This window comes from Salmo trutta, chromosome 33 (genome assembly GCF_901001165.1).
Source record: "Salmo trutta chromosome 33, fSalTru1.1, whole genome shotgun sequence".
NCBI lineage: Eukaryota > Metazoa > Chordata > Actinopteri > Salmoniformes > Salmonidae > Salmo > Salmo trutta.
Genome location: NC_042989.1, coordinates 15,098,848 through 15,116,641, shown reverse-complemented (window position 1 = coordinate 15,116,641; position 17,794 = coordinate 15,098,848). Strand labels below are relative to the sequence as shown.

The window sequence follows — 17,794 nt, the reverse complement described above, 5'->3', positions numbered from 1 at the left end:
AATCTAACACATGGATGTGTTTGATGTATTTGATACCATTCCACTGATTCCGCTTCAGCCATTACCACGAGCCTGTCCTCCCCAATTAAGGTGACACCAACCTCATGTGAAACCCAATGTAAGCGTTTTAATACACAGAATGTGTTTTAAAAGAGAAATTAAGTACTCTGAAACACCCAAAGTGGTTCTTCAACCTGAATATCTGTGTTTTTAAGAGAGTGTTGTGAAAACCCTTTTTGGGGTTTCAGTGCATGTAAAAGGCAGCATCAAAACACAAAAACAGTGTTTCTCATACAATCAATGGTTTATAAATGCAAATGGTTTATAGCCTAAATATTGATTGATGATAAGGGACTATGGAGAATATTTGTTGTGGTATTCCACCTTCATTTTTTCAACTCTTTATTTAGACAGATTGGAAACAGGGGGCAGTAAGATGGTACATTTCGTTGGAATTTTACCCGCTCAACCACACAGCCACACTGGATGAAATGATTATGGGTTGAATTGAAATTGACAAAACAACAACAACATATACTTGAATGCAAGTAGTGCAGAGCCTGGGGTCTAGCAATAAGTCACCTGGCTTAATCCCCCCTCTCCCCACCGAAGACCGGGGTTCAATTCCCCTCTCCAACTCTTCAATCTGTTTCTCCCACCTATCTTTATCCCTTCTGTCATTTCAGAACTGTCTCAATAAAGTTTCAAAATATCTTTAAAATAAATGTATGCAAGTTGCTTAAAATATTTTCAATTTGACCAAAATAATGTAAGAATAAATCCAACTGAATATGTTGCTCAAAATGTAAGTATCTTTCATGAGGATAACCAAAGAGAGAAAATGTAATGATTGAACTTATTGGAAGTCTTTCATTTCCTATCTTTCCAAGTGACTCTGTTTTTAGAAGATTGTGGGTAATTCCCAAAAATTGGACTTTATGATTTTTTCACACAGTATATGCATGTTTGAAGACAGGAAATTATATTTATGTATTAGTATTAAGCTTGTTGTGCCATGACGTGTAATGGATCATGATAAATGGATATCAAAACCGTCAGACAAATTGACATTCAATGAGGACAGCACACAATTCCCACAGACTGTCATGGTTGTTAATGGAAGAGGTAAGGGTAGAATCTTACATTTTTACAGTACACCTGCCAGTTAGTGCTGGTGGTTTGAAAACTGTCTGACAATGCCTGGCAAAATGATATAAAATGTCCACTTATAAAATACATAAAACAATGTTATACATTACGACACTTAAGAAAAAGGGATCTAATTCTGCACTAAACAGGATTCAAAATATCATAATGGTGTTTCGAAGCTTTATAGAGAAAAAACAACACCAAAAGAGAAGGTATCTAATTCTGCACTAAACAGGACTTGAATAACCGAAATAATGTTTTCAATCTTTTCTGTTAGTGCTCCCAGTCCCTAGCAAGGTGTTACACAACACTTGATTTTGTGGTGTTACAACACACCATGTAATGTTTCGAAACATCTCAGGATGATGTGTTTCAATACTCCAGCAGTTCAGGTTTCATCTCCTTCAAGTTGGTGGCAGCTCAGTTGCCACAAGTTTTGGTGTTACAAAGCACTTCATTTTAACAGTGTAGGTGGGATAATGACCAGGCAGACAATTACCATAAGTTGCTGATGTTATCTAAACTCAGGAGATCAGTTGAAATGTGTGTAACTGCGCTGTCAAGCTGCTAAAATGAAGAACTCCCCTCTGCCTTCAGCCACTTCAAAATTAAATTATTTTATTTTCAGCCTCTCTTTTTGACGAGGCTACACCTGATATGCTGGCATCAAAGGCAAGCCCAACAGCTGTCTGAGAGCCTGAGGTTGACTGTGGTAAACTTCTCTGATGTGAGCAGAAATCATGGTCTAAGATGGAAAGACTAAATAACACCTACAAAACCATGCCACACACATTCCATTGGAATATAGACAAGTCTACCACATAATTCCACCCGCCAACCTATGATTTAAAATACTAATTGAGTAAACCAAAAATATTGGCACATTAATTTGAGTTACTTTAGTAATTGGGAGGTTAATTGAAAATCATTATAGATTTTTTAGGTCAAACCCTTCAGAAACAACCGGCTGACCTCAACCATGGCAAAAAGGCTTGTTTGGGTTTATGTGACTCCCGTGGTGATGCATTTTGGTGCGGATTGGAGACATTGCTTTTTCTGAGTCTGTTGTGCATTGGGGGAAGAAAAGTATGCCTTCTACTCTTTCCAAGCACGCAGGCCTAAAACATTTCCAAGGTAAGCTGAAAAAATATACTTTTTCCAATAATGCCAAATGTATTTATCTTACGACATGTCACCTAGCCTATACTAAGCTCATGCAGGGACATGGGGGGAATGCTACGTACAGTGTAATGTCCTGAAAAGTTCAAAAGACTCCCCTCTCCAAACGTTATCACATAATTTGGTGCAGTCATCCGATTGTAAATAAGTGATGTAGAAGTGCATTGTCTAATGGGGCACAAGTTGGAGACAGGCGTCTTTATTCTGTCGGCATGAGCCGTCGAAGACAAAGGATGGAGACAGACGGTCTAACCTTTGATTCTTCCGAGAACGGGTATCGCCATGTGTCAGTGTATGACGCATCGTCCACAGTTGTGCCCCCAATGCTAAACCGTCGGAAACAATTGGATCACTTCTCAACTGTCTCCAACAATCAATTTCAACTATCCGCCCAGATGGCAATTGAATTAGCGAGTGTCTAACCACCCCACATGTTAAACTAATTGACATAAAAGTGAAATTTGAGCATAGTGTAGCCTATCCCCAAGTATCCCATGCCTAGGTCTATTTGGTCTCTAATTGTTGCATTATTCTTTATGCTTATAAATGGCAAAAGGTGATCTTCATCTTACAAAACAGTCCTTTACTCAAGTGTGAATCAATCCAAGTTGGATAATGCCAGATATGAAACCGAACATTATTTTATTTGGGAGAGACAGAGCATCAGAAGGTTTCCTCTGTTATAATGAATTGTAACAATTACTTGAGTACATTTTCAAAAGTATCAGACCCAAACGTGTTAAATACAAACTCATATAAAACAGTCATGGACCTTTGCTGTCAACTTTTCATTTTTCACAACCCATATTATCTGATCGATTTTTACAGTTATACATAAAAAATCTAATTCTTACTCAAGGGACTTAACTAATAAAATCATTGGTTTAAAGATCAATGTAAAGAGGTGAAATAAAATCAATGCACATTTCTGATTACTTCGATTGATTCATAACAAATCAGTGCTGTGATAATTTCACACAGTGCTCTGTTTAAGTACACAATTTGTGCTTCTTGTGATCTGCTCAAATGTAATATTGGAAGACAATTTATGTTTGAATTGTTTCTTTTAAATGTATATAATATAAAAGCAATAAATATTACCAGTAAATAAACTTTATTTTTATTTTTTATTTTTTTTTATACTATTTTCTCATTTTAAAAAACCTTATACAATCTAATATACATTATGAAAAGTTGTACAGCTTTTTATTTATGTTTAAAATAAGGACTCACTTTTATTTTTTATATGTAGATATAAATATATATATATATATTTTGTCAAAATATATGATCATATTGTCAAGGAAACCAAAAAATTAGACAAACATACATCGCAACATAAAAGTTATAAATAAAGGTCCAAGTGAACATTTTTGGGAGTAAAGTGGGGTCTTTTCTTAGCGTCTGTGCTGCCTGCCTAAAGTTGCCCATAGTTGCCCCAGTGTTAGCGGCAACCGCACCCTTCCACTACCATTTCTTGGTAGTTTTTTAGGACTACCTTGTCGTGTTCATCCAGGTAGAGCATGGAGATGGCACTGAGCTCCGTGGGCACGCAGCAGGCCTTGGGAATGTTGGTGTTCACCGAGTTCACCAACGTCTGCACGATGGCGTGGTTGGTAGAGTTCAGGTGGTCTGCCAGGGGGAAGGGGCACTCCCCATGGCAGTAGTATGCCTGGTACCCTGGGGGCGCCACTATCCAGTCATTCCAGCCCACATCACTGAAGTCCACATACAGCGCATGACGGCGGCAGTTGCGGTTGCGCTTACGCCCCCGCTGCTTTGGGCTGCGCTTGGCCCGGCGCGTCAACGGGTGGCCCTTGCCGTCGTGGCCGAAGGTGACCAGCAGGGGGCGTAGCTGCTCCCAGTCCTCCCCAGGACCCTGGTGCAGTGAGCGGCTGATGCGCACGTGGCGGCCCTGGTGGCGCGGTGTCTGGTTGAGGTGCTGGACCTCCACAGCCAGCCCGAGGTTGGGCAAGCGCTCCCGTGTCCAACGCAGCACGGCGGGGCTCACGTCGAAGCTCTCCCAGCGCGAGGCGTTATGGCGAACCAGCCGCGTGTCCAAGAGCCGCGTGATTAGCTGCCCGGCCCGTGGGGGCTTCAGAACCTCGTACACGTTTATCCGGTGGAGCCCCTCCTTGTCCCCCCCGCTCCCCGAAATGGCCTCGTCGATCTCCTGCCGGAACAGACGCAGCTCGGCCGACGAGAGCAGCTCTTCCTCTGGGATGCTGCTGAGATTGAAGAGGAAGCGCAGTGGGGCGGCCTCGCCATTCTTCGTCTGAAGATCGCCCAGATGAACCCGCTCCATGTGCTCTGAGAAAGAAAACCGGACAGAGTCAATGTCAGCACTTTTATCAAGGGAGTCTGTACGAGCTGCCATCTTGACTCTGATGAAAGCATCTATAGGTTTGATTTAAGAGTTCATCCTTGATGAACTGAGTGAAGTGATTGCTTCACTTCAGAATCCAGTTCAATAGGAAAAAACTGTTGACCTCTGTGAACTCTCAAAGGAAGGACCTTGCATGACAAATATGGTAAAAAATGAAAATACTGCATTTCCCTTCCCTTCTCTCTTGTTACTATTCACTTGTTCCCTCCAAAACGATTACACCATCGGTTGTTTAAATCAGTTCCCTTTCTGTCAATTGTCAGTGTAACATGCTTTAATTGACACAAAATAATGTCCATGTTCGCTTAGCATAGCCTCCAGGGACTGAGCGTACAAATATACATTGTCTATACATCCTTATCTATCCATAACGACCTTCCAGGACTTCCCACAATGCCTTTCTCTGTGCGCTTTCCTGAAACATGCATTACTTAGAGGGTGGTGATTAACGTACAGCAGCTACAGTATAAACATAGTAGAGGGTAGCTATTCCATGCACAGTCTGCAGATTTCTGGCAAGATCACCATTGTTGGGAAAGGAATGTTGTGTCTACTATTTTTCTGCTCAATCTGGCCCTGTTATTTCACACCGAGGCCTTAATCTTACCCAGGTGGTTTGCATTATTAAAACCTGCTGTGTTTTTTGATTGGCTCTGCAGTTTGTTAACTGGGGACATTTATCATTTTCATAATGAATAATCATTACGGATTCCCACAGACAATCCTTTGGTGGTGGGGCAGCTAAGACTAAGTGGAGGCCTGAAAAACACTTTTTTTTACCATAGTTTGAATTCCTGCAGTATTCCATGGGTAATTGCATCTTTAACCTCAAGAGGTGTCTTTGCATTTTTCCCTGTACAGTTTCTCCCAACGTGTAACTAACATGTTTCGCTTTTCACAAGTTTTCATTCCATTGCTCTATCATTGTAAACTTGAACTTGGTGCCTTGACTAAGTACAGTTGAAGTCGGAAGTTTACATACACTTAGGTTGGAGTCATTAAAACTCGTTTACAACCACTCCACAAATTTCTTGTTAACAAACTATAGTTTTGGCAAGTTGGTTAGGACATCTACTTTGTGCATGACACAAGTCATTTTTCTAACAATTGTTTACAGACAGATTATTTGACTTAGAATTCACTGTATCACAATTCCAGTGGGTCAGAAGTTTACATACACTAAGTTGACTGTGCCTTTAAACAGCTTTGAAAATTCTAGAAAAACCGCCTTAAAAACCGCCATAAAAAAGCCAGACTACGGTTTGCATCTGCACATGGGGACAAAGATCGTACTTTTTGGAGAAATGCCCTCTGGTCTGATTAAATAAAAATAGAAATGTTTGGCCATAATGACCATCGTTATGTTTGGAGGAAAAAGGGGGAGGCTTGCAAGTCCAAGGACATCATCCCAACTGTGAAGCACGGGGGCGGCAGCATCCTGTTGTGGGGGTGCTTTGCTGCAGGAGGAACTGGTGCACTTCACAAAATAGATGGCATCATGAGGAAGGAGAATTATGTGGATATATTGAAGCAACATCTCAAGACATCAGTCAGGAAGTTAAAGCTTGGCCGCAAATGGGTCTTCCAATTAGACAATGACCCCAAGTATACTTCCAAAGTTGTGGCAAAATGGCTTAAGGACAACAAAGTCAAGGTATTGGAGTGACCATCACAAAGCCCTGACCTCAATCCCATAGAAAATGTGTGGGCAGACCTGAAAAAGTGTGTGCGAGCAAGGAGGCCTACCAACCTGACTCCGTTATACAAGCTCTGTCTGGAGGAATGGGCCAAAATTCACCCAACTTATTGTGGGAAGCTTGTGGAAGGCTACCCAAAACGTTTGACCCAAGTTAAACAATTTAAAGGCAATGCTACCAAATACTAATTGAGTGTATGTAAACTTCTGACCCACTGGGAATGTGATGAAAGAAATAAAAGCTGAAATAAATCCTTCTCTCTACTATTATTCTGACATTTCACATTCTTAAAATAAAGTGGTGATCCTAACTGACCTAAGACAGGGAATATTTACTAGGATTAAATGTCAGGAATTGTGAAAAACCGAGTTTAAATGTATTTGGCTAAGGTGTATGTAAACTTCCGACTTCAGCTGTAACTTATTACCTTGTAGTGATCATAAAAAAATGGAATAAATTGAAGCGGTACATAATGGAATTTAAAATAAACAACTTAGTTTCATCTTATTTATCCCGCCCAAAAAAAGTCTCCAAGCATGTTATTAGCATAGTTTGACAGCGGGAAACAAAACACCCAAAGAGAGCAGTAGAAACAGATCTTCAAGATAGCACACACACACACACACACACACACACACACACATACACATTGCATCATAGACAGGCGGCTGAGCCTCCTTGTGCCTGAGTGGCCTTGGTGCTGTGCTGTGCCGTGTTAGACAGTCTGTTAGACAGGCCCCATTAAGGCTGACTAATCCCTACTCCCCTGAGGGCAGACATGTTCTTCTTCAGCCCTTCAGCTCTGCCTGCTCGTCCATCCACTACACTAGACTACTGTCACACTGTGTTTGATCTCTGGATTACACAAGACAAATATCTGATTTAGAGCACATACTTTATCCACATATGTTATGGGAAGGTCCTTGGTGCACATAAATAGCCTACATGTTTACCTCTCTTTCCCTCAGTTTTACATGAAGCCTATTTTAAAACTGTTCTTTCTGACTGGGCTATCCATATTACGCTTACATTTTGTATAGTTGTCAGTATACACTTAGCACCCATGGTAACATATCTCTCTTACACAAACTATGGATAACCAAGGAGCGTGAACGTTTCAATGTTGTGAACGTTTAAATGTTAAAACGTTTAAATTGAAATTAGGATCTTTAACTTTAAGAGAATTTCAATCACAGTGCAGCTGGCTCACCTTCTCTTTCCCTTCGCTAATGATGCGAGAATGTGTTCAGTCTCCAGTCTGTGGTGTGTAGAATATCCTAGCCTATTCATTGATGATAGGCCCTGCTTTACTAAAGTTGCAAGCCAAGAAATGTCAAAATATAGTATTTCACTGCAAGATATACAGTTGAAGTCAGAAGTTTACATACACTTAGGTTGGAGTCATTAAAACTTGTTTTTCAACCACTCCACAAATTTCTTGTTAACAAACTATAGTTTTGGCAAGTCGGTTAGGACATCTACTTTGTGCATGACACAAGTCATTTTTCTAACAATTGTTTACAGACAGATTATTTGACTTAGAATTCACTGTATCACAATTCCAGTGGGTCAGAAGTTTACATACACTAAGTTGACTGTGCCTTTAAACAGCTTGGAAAATTATAGAAAATGATGTCGTGGCTTTAGAAGCTTCTGATAGGCTAATTGACATAATTTGAGTCAATTGGAGGTGTACCTGTGGATGTATTTCAAGGCCTACCTTCAAACTCAGTGCGTCTTTGCTTGACATCATGGGGAAATCAAAAGAAATCAGCCAAGACCTCAGAAAAAAATTGTAGACCTCCACAAGTCTGGTTCATCCTTGGGAGCAATTTCCAAACGCCTGAAGGTACCACGTTCATCTGCACAAACAATAGTACGCAAGTATAAACACCATGGAACCACGCAGCCGTCATTCTGCTCAGGAAGGAGACGTGTTCTGTCGCCTAGAGATGAACGTACTTTGGTGCGAAAAGTGCAAATCAATCCCAGAACAACAGCAAAGGACCTTGTGAAGATGCTGGAGGAAACACATACAAATGCATCTATATCCACAGTAAAACGAGTCCTATATCGACATAACCTGAAAGGCCGCTCAGCAAGGAAGAAGCCACTGCTCCAAAACCGCCATAAAAAAGCTAGACTACGGTTTGCAACTGCACATGGGGACAAAGATCGTACTTTTTGGAGAAATGTCCTCTGGTCTGATGAAACGAAAATAGAACTGTTTGGCCATAATGACCATTGTTATGTTTGGAGGAAAAAGTGGGAGGCTTGCAAGCCGAAGAACACCATCCCAACTGTGAAGCACGAGGGTGGCAGCATCATGTTGTGGGGGTGCTTTGCTGCAGGAGGGACTGGTGCACTTCACAAAATAGGTGGCATCATGAGGGAGGAAAATGATATGGATATATTGAAGCAACATCTCAAGACATCGGTCAGGAAGTTAAAGCTTGGTCACAAATGGGTCTTCCAAATGGACAATGACCCCAAGCATACTTCCAAAGTTGTGACAAAAAGGCTTAAGGACAACAAAGTCAAGGTATTGGAGTGGCCATCACAAAGCCCTGACCTCAATCCAATAGAAAATGTGTGGGCAGAACTGAAAAAGCGTGTGCGAGCAAAGAGGCCTACAAACCTGACTCAGTTACACCAGCTCTGTCAGGAGGAATGGGCCACAATTCACCCATCTTATTGTGGGAAGCTTGTGGAAGGCTACCCAAAACGTTTGACCCAAGTTAAACAATTTAAAGGCAATTCTACCAAATACTAATTGAGTGTATGTAAACTTTTGACCCAATGGGAATCTGAAGAACGAAATAAAAGCTGAAACAAATTATTCTTTCTCCTATTATTCTGACATTTCACATTCTTAAAATAAAGTGGTGATCCTAACTGACCTAAGACAGGGACTTTTTACTACGATTAAATGTCAGGAATTGTGAAAAACTGAGTTTAAATGTATTTGGCTAAGGTGTATGTAAACTTCCGACTTCAACTGTAGCTTTTATTGGTGATAGATAGACCTAGCGCACGGTTTTGACTCTGTCTGCCTGGTGGCCAACCTGCCTATATTGTGCCCCTCACCTTTGTCTTTGTCCTTTGCTAGCTAGCTATGAAAAATGTGAGTGTTTGTTCTCGGAAGCACGGAAACTAATCAGTCTCCCCGTTCCAAAAATGCTGGAGTCGATTACTAGCAAGATGTTTTCTCTTTCTACTAAATGTCTTGGTAAGTCACGGTATTTAATCAACTTTAAAGTACTTTTTTAGGAGAGAGTGGTCAGCGTGCAGGCAGCTCGAGATTATTTGATTGACAGTTCCGGTCGCCTAGTGAAGCGGCATTCCTTTACAGACAAGTGGCGCTTCAAAACTATCTCCAGAGAGGATTTTGTGTCTGCATTTAAAAAGCAGTAGTGTACCCTTACAGAGAAACAAACATGCTGTAGTCGATGCGATTTCAAGGGTATATAGTTGTGGTAGATATAACCATTATTCTGTGTTGTGAATTGACGTGGAATTTTATGATTTTAAGCTTATCGTTTTAACGATAAGTTAGAGTTTGCACTCCAGCTCTCCAAAGTTCTCCATTCTGTCTGCTCTACTCCCAGTGCCCACATTGTTGGCAGGAGGGACTTTATTTAGAAGGCTACAGAGTAGCATTAAAGATAATTGCATGTGGAGGAAGGTCCCTCTTAAAGGGCCCTAGCTCCATCTTAACTGGTGGAGACATGAGAGAGAGGCACACTACTGCTGGTCAAAGGCTTTTTTTAAGCCCTTGTGCTGGGTGGGGTGAGAAGTGTAACTCAATAATATGAAGGTATGCTTTTCCTTGAGCTGCTAATCAAACACACGGCTGGCTTTGTCAGACCGCAGATTCTCTCAGGAATAGGGGAACTTGTCTGACTGAATTCTTGCCCCCTCTTTGGCCACCATTTTGTGACCACATCCTTAGATTTCATAGTTTATGTTGAAGGTGGGAGGGGATGTCTTACATTTATGTTTAAGTGGTGTAGAAAATGTAGGATTTTCCCATCATTTTTTTCCGATGAGAGATGGGGATTCTTTGCTTACGGGTCCACACCCAGGCTAATAAAATACGTTCTGGGAGATATGTGTTGCTGCCATCACTATTGGAATGTTATTGAATGGGGATGGATTGTTGATGTCCAGAAAATAAAAATGGTTCAAGATTATTTTTTAGGGAAGGCAGTGCTTCATTCCAAACCATTTGCTGTTTCAGGTGCTGGTTGGCCAATTACCTTGACTTACAGTAGATGTTCTATACCGAGCTCTGTACATGGATTCTATAATGGGCCATGCGTCATAGACATGCACTGTAACTGTACACTCCATGAAATATGCACCTTTCCCATACTTATCAGAGGAAAGGTTATATCACCTCTGGATATCTACATGTACTCAAAATCCATACATATCTCTCTTTCTGATCAATATATTGATTAGGCTTGGGGCATAGGCCTGGGCCCAGAGGATAAGGCATGAAGGAATTGCGCAACAGTTATTACCAATGTGGTCCTCTGTACAGACAGACAGACATGTACCCACTCGCTCTCTCTTTACCTTCGTGGTGGAAGCCCCTCACGGTGTTGGCGCGGCTAGCCGACCTCTCGGGGTACTCAAAGGCGGCGTCATGGGCACCGGCCTCCTCGGCCTCACCCGACTGCAGTCGGTAGAGGTCCAGTAGGTAGCGTGGCACGGTGGCCGAGCGGCTGGGCCGCGGTCGCCTCTGCAGCCCAAACATGTGCAGCAGCGTGGCCTCAAAGTCCCGCAGCAGTTCATGGCTCTGACCAGCCGTCCGACTCTGCAGGCCCGGGGCTTTCTTCTTCCCTTCCTCAGGTATCAGACTAGCATGGTTGCTCTCTCCCAGCAGGACTTGGCATAATAAAATGACCATCAGCATTCGATTACCAGGAATCATGATGTCTCTGGGAAGGCAAAGACAGAATAAAAATAAACAAGTGGTTGGTAGAGGGAGGGAGTTTAAAAGAGGACATGGAGTGTGTGAGAGAGAGGGAATAGAAAGAAAGAGATGGACTGTTATAAAATGACATTCAACATTTGTCTACCCTTCCTAAATCTCCTTCTTTTTCTAACATAACCTCCACCCTGTAGGACCCTTCACTAATGTTCTCACTGTAAATGTCCTCTAATTGGTTATAATTGTCCTGTCTGGCTTGTTTACAGTAAAATGGCCTCCGATCAGATATCTTCCCTATGCAGTTTATCTCTGGCGACATCCTCCAAGAGTAAACAGCTGGTTTAAAAACACAGCTTTTTGAATGGAATCTGGGGGGCCATTCTTTTTACTCTCTCTCTCTCTCTCTCTCTCTCTCTCTCTCTCTCTCTCTCTCTCTCTCTCTCTCTCTCTCTCTCTCTCTCTCTCTCTCTCTCTCTCTCTCTCTCTCTCTCTCTCTCTCTCTCTTCCACTATGATTAGACACATAGGAGAAACAGCCCTGGGGTCAAAGCAAAGTCTTAACTCGTTAAGTAGCCGAGTCCCTCATAAGTCTGACCCAACCAAGGAGTCAATCAAAGGACCATGTACCACACATTCCACCAACATTTTCTCTGTAAAAGTGAGATTAGACGCTTTTCCTTTTCACTGGTGCCATCGAGTTATTTAATATTAAAATATGACCAACCTCAAATCAATGTTCTGAGAAAAAGAAAGGGAGAAATGCAGAAAGCTGTGGCAATGGTGTCACATGGCATGAATTGAATAAGCGTGGTCCACTTACCGACAGAAAATAAAGCATGGGAAAACAGTCCATGTTTGTTGGGAGCCAGCAATGGACGCGTTCCTCAAGGAAATGTTACGTGGTGCTGGGGGGCTGCTTGAGAGCGTTGGAGTGACCCTGTTCCTGAAATTCGCAGAAGAGAAAAGGGACATTGTAGTCATTGTAGTCTAGCCAGTGTAGAGGAAAGTACTTCTGGCTTTGACTTAGCATGTTTGTGTGTATGTATGTGTATGTGTGTGTGTGTGTGTGTGTGTGTGTGTGTGTGTGTGTGTGTGTGTGTGTGTGTGTGTGTGTGTGTGTGTGTGTGTGTGTGTGTGTGTGTGTGTGTGTGTGTGTGTATGTGTGTGTAACCCAGTCTCTCTGTAAGGATTTTCACACAGACACATGGGGTAAAAGGTTACACTAATGTTCTCTTTTCTGTAACCGGCAAGTCAGAGCAGGGAAACCGACTAAGAGCAGTTCTCAGAAGTTTGATGCCTTTTCAGGCACCACACATTAAATGGGACAGAAAATGAAACAGCAAAAATATTTCACTTAACAATATGATTTTGAAATGTTCTACTCCATAAGCTTCAGACTTTAGCAGACATATTTTTAAAGAGATCAAGCCAGAACACCCATCTACACTTCATAAGCAATTTGTCTGTCAATTGAAAAACAATATTGTCTTGCTTTTTTTTGAGGTAGTAGGACCAAGTCATTGTAGAGAGCATACACTTACATTAACACTGCCATGTCTATGCAGAACAGACAGACAGGCAGACAGAGTAGATGGACCCTCTCTTGTCCTCCCTCCTCATTAAGGTCAGCTATTAGATGGTTCATGATAGCTCTGTATTGATTAGTTGTGAATTAATCTGCATCCCAATGGCCTCAACAAAGGAGGCCCAAACCGCTTTTTCAAGAAACTTAAAGAGCAACCCCCCTGACCTGTGTGAGCACCCATCAAAAGGAGACCCCCCTCGGTCCTCCCACCCTCCTTCCCTCAGTTGTCCTGAGATATGTGGAGCCGCTGATGACAAGTCTGCTGCTCTGCTCTTTGACCAGACCGGCATCAATAGGCCCAAGGCCAACCACTATGGACTCAGACAAGTACTAATGCTTTTCTATATGCTGTCCTCCTGTCCTGCCTGCTATAGTGTAAGTTAGACATACTATACGTACTTACACACTATCTTTATCTTTAGTGCCTTGAAGAAGATTACTGCATTTGTATACTGTAGTCTCAAACCTGTGTGACATGAGTCTGTTGTACCTGGCGGTTTGTTTTCCAACCTGATCAAAAGCATTATTTGCTGTGTGAATGTTTTTATGTACCGGTATGTACATGTATTTTTACGCTGCACAAGAGTAGCCCTTCGGGGATGATACCGATCTATTGAATTGAATAGAACCTTGTTTTTCCAGACCAGCCAGACTTCACACCAATTTGCGACTGTAGTATATTAACAACAAGAATCGTGTTCTCCAATACAATTCACTCCAGATTGTCACGGCGAGGCAGTTCTAGAACTGAGACAATTCTCTCCAATCCCTCTATACACAGTGTTCTGTCCTGTAGATGGTTTACGCCCATTCTGTGGATCTATGACATCACAACAAGAGGGACTTGGCCCTAAGAAATCTCTTGCTTAAACACACATTACTGAATCACACTACTAAAATGAACGAGTGTTTGTAAAATAGGGCCTGGGCAAACAACAGTACCATAGAGCAGACACTTCAACTCAACGGGTGAGAGCGACTCCGTGAGCATTTCGTCATCAGTTTGGAGCCCATTCCATTGGAACTGGACCAAGTGTTACAACAGCAAAGATGCACATTAACAATAACATTATGTGCACACTCACTGTGTGTGTGTGTGTCTGGGTTCATATCTCAGTGTTTATCTTTTTCCGTCCATGGCTCACTGTACATGTAATCAAGGAAATCTTGTAACTTTTTTTTGTAACAAAATTAGACATTGACCTTTGTGCGACCTTGTGTTCTTGGTCGTGACACAAGGTCCTGTGTTGTGTGAGTGCTGACTGGTGTGTGTGTGTGTGTGTGTGTGTGTGTGTGTGTGTGTGCGTGCGTGCGTGCGTGCGTGCGTGCGTGCGTGTGTGTGTGTGTGTGTGTCTGCCAGTCCGTGAGAACCATGGCGAAGAGGCAGTAGGGTTCTGAAAATGATCAGCTCTATTACCTATGGGGTGGAGGGATAACGTGTGTGTGCATCTCTGACAACAAACGCTCATTGTGCCGAGAGGGCCTCTCCCATGATTACAGCGATTCAGACCGCTAAAAACAAAACAGCGACTACAGAACTTCTTACAGAGCCACTTATTAAGTCGATGTATTCCCCAAGTATGTTGACAACCTACGGCAGGTAGCCTAGCAGTTAAAGGCGTTGGACCAGTAACTGAAAGGTTGCTGGTTCCAATCCCTGAGCCGACTAAGTGAAACATCTGTTGATGTGCCCTTGAGCAAGACACTTAACCCTAATTGCTCATGTAAGTCGCTCTGGGTAAGAGCGCCTGCTAAATGAGTCACATGTCAAATAAAATGACTGTGCTAGCTGTTCTAAAGAGCATGTAGGGATGTAACCAGCAATGATACAATGATGCTCATCACATTTCTTCCTCGTTCTGCTCTTATATTGTAATAACCACTGTATAAGAGGGTGTCTAAAGGATAAATAACAATATGTTTGAACACTTTTATTGTGTTGGGTTATTCAGCTTATCAGCTGTGAGGCAGGCCTAAAGTAGGGGAGAGGGACAGTTCGGGAGAAAGCGTAAAATCCCAAGTGCGAGTTTTGAACCGAACAAGAGACAGCGCCATATTTTGCAATGAATGTATTGTAGCCCAGGGTGCAATTAGGCCTGGGCAGTTTGCTTCCTCTGGTCTGGCATAGTCCTCCTCCCTAGGCCTTTATTTGACTCCTCTCCCCTCTCTCTTTTTCTCTCTCTCCCTCTAACCAGAAATAATGTGATCAGACTATGCACATGGCCCTTTAGATGTGTTTCCTGAGGAATTTGACAGGGATGGGGGCATTAAGTTCACATTCATATTCATATTCCATGTTTCTTTTTTGTACAGTGGATTTTTTAAAATTCATTTTAAAAAGCACGGTACACTCAATGGGTAGGCATATACTTGGCTGAAAGTAAAGCATGATAGCTCTACTCATTTCTGACAATAAGTAGTGTACAAGAACAGCAGCAACATGGTTTTGAAGACAGTTCTAAGACAACAAATGGATGTTTCCAGTTATGTCTCCAATCACAGTCAATAATTATCAGTTGATCTATTATCTGTCAATTTAGTATTTTATATTTTAACATTCTTATCAGTTCATTAAACATTATTTTGTGTTCCTCTCCATTGAAGTTATAATAAAAGTGAATGGCCATATCTTTAGAGCCAAGCAACAGTTTGATGTGTCAGCGAAGTTATTGACGCTTGTGCCAAGGCAGGTTCATAGTTCATCGTTGAATGATAAATCTATAACCGCTAACGATCACATTTTTTATTCATCCCTTTTTTCCCTTTTGTTGTTTGTTATTCTTCTTTCTAAGCTATAGGCCTAAGCATCGGTCTGTTTGTACTTAGCAAGGAGGCCAACTTCTCAAAATTAAGAACAGATACGTTTACTCTTACTGTCAGCTCCATGCCCAAATCCTCAATTAAAATGACTTGCTGTAAACTGTGGAATTCTGGTGGAGTCATTAGTCATCAATTCATTAATTCAAACAAATGAGTAATGTAATGATTGAAAAATGTGGAATTAGCTAGTGTAAGTGGATGCAGATTGAGCAGTGCGAAGGTACGTTACATGCGTCGAAGAGGCCAGCTTGAGTCTGTAGTCCTGTAAATATTTACGGTAAACCTACTGTCCCTCATTGTATTAATGAGATTTTCTACAAAAACGTCTAAATTCGATAGGCTACATAGACATTGATAAATGTGTGTGTGTAAGCCATGTGTTTGTAGTAGCGGTATAGATAAACAATGGTCCTACATTGCTTCGTTATTTCTTCTTATAACACGTTTCCATTACGTTTTAAATCCAGGCATTTGTTCTTAAATAACTATTGGGTATCGAAATGATTATAATATTTGTTTTATTTGAAATAAGCTTTGGCATTTGAGAAATCTAAAATAGCCTAATTGAACTGAGGAGCGTAGCTAAATTTACGCATGGAAGACCAGTGTCTCTTTGTCCAGGGGTGTCTAATCAATGAAAGTAGGCTTCGACTATAGGCCTACATATAGACTCAGTCCAAAATCTGACAAATCAGTAACAACCTGGAGATAAATGTTTTGATGAAAACATGCGGGTAGCCATACCAAACGGTTACCAAATAGGAAATACGCGCACAATACTGTTCGTGCAGGTGTCTAACCCAGAGCCAATTTGTCAACAACCACAAGAAATAACATCATAATCTATTTATGCAAGTTCCAACAGTTAAAAACTCCAAAAGTACGTATTCGTAACATTCTTTAACAGAAAATGACCTCATTAGTTGTTTTCTGTGAAACACTTTCACCATTGTCCTGGCGTGCGTCAGGGTATACCTTAATCAATGTATTTCACTTCGGATCAAATTCTTTTCATGAAGTAGCTTCAGTAATCCGATTAAATGCAATGGGATACATTTAATGTTCAGTATCACGAACATGATACTTTGTTGATAGGCTAACATTCTCAATTATGTTATTTCAATCATTTAAATGGCTTTAAATGTGTTTTTAAATGTAGCCCGTCTGAGCCTTCTGCAATTTTGTAGCCTAATTCTGTACGGTACTTGGATAGAGTTGACCGAAATGTTCTAGGATATATTGTTATGTCAATTTAATCGCATTCGAACATGCTACAGATAAAAAGTTGAGCGGGGCTTACCATCAGTAGGGGTACAGGTAGTATCCTCGAGAAAAGTAAATATGACAAAAGAAAGTGCGAGCTCTCCACACGCAATGGAAGTCCAGGTGTAAAGCATGTACTGAAAACGCCGAATTAATTTATGGAGAAGTACGGTGGTGCTTTCGGATCATTAATTCCTTAACGACCCCTCTAAAAAAACAAGAGGCGAGACGATGGCCGGAGACCGAAGCGGTATGAAGCAGCGTATGTTTGCAGCGGGGTTCGTATCTCCAGAAGTTCATGAGGGCGGAACACTGCGAGGACAGGCGTACTCTCCAACTGATCATGCATCTATTGCCCCTTGCCGTTTTTATGTGTCCGCCCTATTTAGCCTTCATGCCTCCTCCTACCCCCTCCACCCCCACCCCATTCCGCTGTTTCAAACACCTAAGATAAACCCCCTCCCCTCTCTCGAAGAGAAACACATTGTGCGCAATTTGTTTCAGACTATAATAATGAGTTGAAACTTTCCATTATTATTTAATTTGCATTTCGACCTGTAATTTGTCTGAAATATGTAATACAACATTGCTACCCTGCAACTAATTATTCAGATACATTTTTAATGCCAAACCTTTTAGTGCGGTCTGTTTTTAAAGCATGAGCGCATTATTTTGTTTTGACTGCATCTGGTCAACACACCACACCACATAGTCTAAATTGGCCATTCAATATGTCTTTTTTGACTGATGTGCGCGGAGCTGCATGAATACACTTCA

General features: G+C 41.6%; 1 protein-coding gene across 1 annotated transcript; it reads right to left on the bottom strand.

Moving 5' to 3' along the window:
* Positions 1 to 366: 366 nt before the first annotated feature.
* Positions 367 to 17,376, bottom strand: bmp4 (bone morphogenetic protein 4). The gene is made up of 4 exons (XM_029729893.1): positions 17,055 to 17,376; positions 12,170 to 12,292; positions 10,993 to 11,357; positions 367 to 4,638 (listed from the first exon to the last, which is right to left on the bottom strand). Exons 3-4 carry the CDS (start codon positions 11,348 to 11,350, stop codon positions 3,773 to 3,775), a joined length of 1,224 nt encoding a protein of 407 aa, XP_029585753.1. The 5' UTR covers positions 11,351 to 11,357; positions 12,170 to 12,292; positions 17,055 to 17,376; the 3' UTR covers positions 367 to 3,772.
* Positions 17,377 to 17,794: the final 418 nt, after the last annotated feature.